At 39.6% G+C, this 3,501-nt stretch overlaps 1 protein-coding gene across 1 annotated transcript in view; it reads right to left on the minus strand.

The window, feature by feature from the left end:
• sema4f (sema domain, immunoglobulin domain (Ig), transmembrane domain (TM) and short cytoplasmic domain, (semaphorin) 4F) overlaps nt 1-3,501 on the minus strand; it is a 59,706-nt gene that overhangs the window by 7,708 nt on the left and 48,497 nt on the right. The window contains exons 2-3 of the mRNA XM_035675844.1: nt 2,373-2,518; nt 1,725-1,784 (exon numbers count right to left, since the gene is read on the minus strand). Of these exons, the coding sequence (XP_035531737.1) occupies nt 1,725-1,784; nt 2,373-2,518 (206 nt within the window). The remainder of the gene's footprint in view (nt 1-1,724; nt 1,785-2,372; nt 2,519-3,501) is intronic.

A 3,501-nucleotide genomic window follows, 5' to 3' on the forward strand; every position in this document is an offset into this window, starting at 1 on the left:
AGCCTGATATTTTCCTCAGGAGTTTGAGGAAACCTTTGTTGTGTGTAAAAAGGTGTTAACCTACATTTTTAGTCTGATACACACAGACGTTTTGTTCTGCTTTATGATCAATGCAATGTTAACATTAAACTCAGTGAAATATAATTTTATCAGTTACATTTTCCCTGACTTCCTGTGCTTAGTAACATCCTGCTGATAGCAGCAGAGTATTGTGTAACCCTGCTAACTTGACCTGATTTGTCCTTCTGAGTCTGTAGTTTTTGCATGATTCAGACACACACACACACATCCCTCTGGGTCAACTTCAAGGTAGTTTCTTGTTGGGTCTAGTGTCTTGTCTCTCTAATCTAATCATTTCTTCTCTCTCAGTTTAACAATGTTCCTCATCCTTCCTTGCTCACTACCATCATTCGTCCTCTTCCTGTTTCCTTCCCTCTCTCCCTCTTCCAAATCCAAGTGAGTCATCTTGTAATCTTGTAATCAATGTTTTCTCAGAAAAAAAACCCTAATCCTTTTCTTTCCTGCCTTTATCAGTCTTTCACCTCTTTACGCCTTACATTGGAAAACAGAAAAAAAAATTGGGTCAAAACTAATTGCACTTCCTTTCTGTTATAGTAATACACTGACCCTCCATTAGCTTTGTTTATCTGTTCATTTGACCTCATTTCGCTGGATAAAGGCATTTTCAGGCAAGTTTTTAGCATGATCAAGGTCATTGGGTAGTCTCAGACCCTATGTTATGATGCTGACGCTGGTACTGCCCGGTAAACTGCCAAAACCAATGAATCAGTGAGACATTATTCAACAATGCTCCAGCGTGCAGTTAGTTCATTGTAAGCAGTTCAGTTGATTTCCTATTGTAGTTGAAGCATAATGAGAAGTACAGCTTGAGTGTACAGTATGCTCTATTTAATCAGTTTCCATAGACAGTTACCGGACATCTGTGACTTCACATACACCCTCTCTTACTCTCTTTCTGTCTCTACATACATACATACACACACACATAAACACACGCACACACACCCCTGATGAGGTCTTGGCATAAATCCCAGAACTTCCCCTCCGATGCCTACAGTAACAGCACGGGGTTGTGACACACACACACACACACACACACACACACACACACGTCCATGAGGAGCACAAAATATAGGCCCATGAAAACATGCATTTCAGTTGTCTGTCATTTCAATCCAATAAATTATACTTAAAATAAGATGGGAACACTACTATACTAGGGTTGAGATTTTATATATTTCTGAATAATATAAAATATAATATAATCTGAATTCCTCACAATTCCTATTGACAAAATCTCAAAGATTTGAAGAAGTAAAACTTGATTCAATAGGAGATTAATGAGACTTGAAGTATTACAGTGGCTCAGTGTAGTTACAGGACATTTAAATGCTACAAAATACACCATCAAGACACTATTGAACCAAACAACCTGTTCATTTTAGTGGTTGTTGTACTTTCCAGGATATTCCTGGATGTTTCTGTAGAGCACCATTACAACAGGATTAATGGAAGACACAGCTACTGTAGATACTGTGAGTCACTGTAAATCCCTTCACATACAGGAACTGATGTGCGTTGGTGGTACTTTTCTTACAGCTACAGGAATGAATACAGATGCTGAGTTGAATTAGACAAAAGGAGAAAGTATGTGTGGAGGGGGACAACACACACACACACACACACACACACGGAGCTCTCACCTCTGTCTTTCCCTTTGCAACACAAGACTTCCTCTTCTCCACCGGCACATCCCAAACAATCTGGAACAAAAGAAAAGAGAGACAGAGAGAATTGGAGCAGTTATTGTCACTGTAACGGATAAGTAGTCAGCGTTTAGTCTTGTCACAGCACTGTTACTGTTCTTTTTCATAAATATTTATATATTAACGTATATTAGCTCAACAGTAAGATGCATTTACAATTAATCACCCAGAGAGTTGAATCCAGTCCTAAAGTCAATTAGGTTCATATTTTATGGTTACAAATGGAGCAATTTTCATAGAAATGTGCTCATAATTCTGTATTTTATCCTTGTGACAGGGAGAAAAACTATTTTTGCACTACTTTTGCAAGTGATAAATCACCCCTATCAAGAACTATTGAGATAGTTGGAGTTCTTGGGGAATATGCTTATTCACTTTCTTGTCAAGACTTAGACGAGAAAATCGATACCTCTCTCATGTCTGTACCTTAATTAGGACGCCACGGCCAGTTAGCTTAGCTTAGCTGGCTCATTAATTAAGCTAACCAACTGCTGGCTTCATATTTAGTGTACACGATGAAGAAGTTAATAACATTATGCGAGAAATATGACGACCATTCACTCAACACACACTCACTCTTTCTACCTTTTTTGGTCGCTGCTTCAGTTTGTTGGTGTCCACAGCCAGTATGGCATCCCTTGCACCCAGGAACAGCATGCCCGATGAATGGTCCAGTAGGAAGGTGCTGAAGTTGGCCACATTGCTGAACTCCTCTCGAATAAGAATGGTGTCTGTGGACCGAAGGGGAGAGAGAAAGGGGGTGAGATTTTCAAGATTTGAGAGAGGTTTATTGCTGCTATCAGTCAACCGACAACGATTCTAAAAGATGCACTCGGAGATCCAAACACAAATATGTTCTGTGCCTTCTTTACCAGTGTAAATGTGAGAATAAATGGTTGACGGGATGAGATCAGTCAATCACCATATTCCCAGAAAGAGGTTTAAAGAGATAAACAGATGAGGGATGGAGGGACGAGAACGGGAGGGTGAGAGATGAGTAACCCTTGTTTCACCCTGCCCTCTCACACATCAGACAGCTACAGATTGACTCCCTTAATCTCCCATAGTGTTCACTGCTTTTTTTCTCTGTTTTTGTGACAAACATCAACTCGAATCAGTTTCTGCTGTTTCCATCATTCCCCAAACATCCTTCTGGATTACTATCTATTTGCCTCTGTTTAAATGTTTGCTACATATATTAATTCAGAGTCAAATCCACTGCGGAGGAGAAATACAATAAACTAAATTATGCATTATATATGATAAATAATTTATTCATCTCTTAGATGTGTGTAATCTCAGCTATATTTGTCTTTTTATTCAAAACTGTCATATGAATCAAATCCAAAAAGCTTTTGAATTGTGTCCCAGCTCTTGTTTGTTCTCTTCCTCTTACTTTACAGGACAAAGCATATGAGTGTGTGTGAATATGTGTGTGTTCAGGTTCCAGCTGCTGGGAGGAAAGATCACAGCTGTGTACTGAATTTCTTTGGAGTGCTGCTGAGAGAGTGTGTGTTTTGTGGACACAGGCTACCCCTGTCTGTGTGTGTGTGTGTGTGTGTGTGTGTGAGGATTTAACAAGTCCTACAGTGCTGACCTTTGTTGGCCTTCATGAAAAAGGCCAAATATGTCCAGAGAGAGAACTGACAGTCTCATTTCCAGTGAAGGTGGAACCAGAGACCGTACTACATCCCAATCAAACACACACACACAC

Source organism: Morone saxatilis, unplaced genomic scaffold (assembly GCF_004916995.1).
Source record: "Morone saxatilis isolate NCDOM2014 unplaced genomic scaffold, NCSU_SB_2.0 Contig4, whole genome shotgun sequence".
NCBI classification, from domain to species: domain Eukaryota; kingdom Metazoa; phylum Chordata; class Actinopteri; family Moronidae; genus Morone; species Morone saxatilis.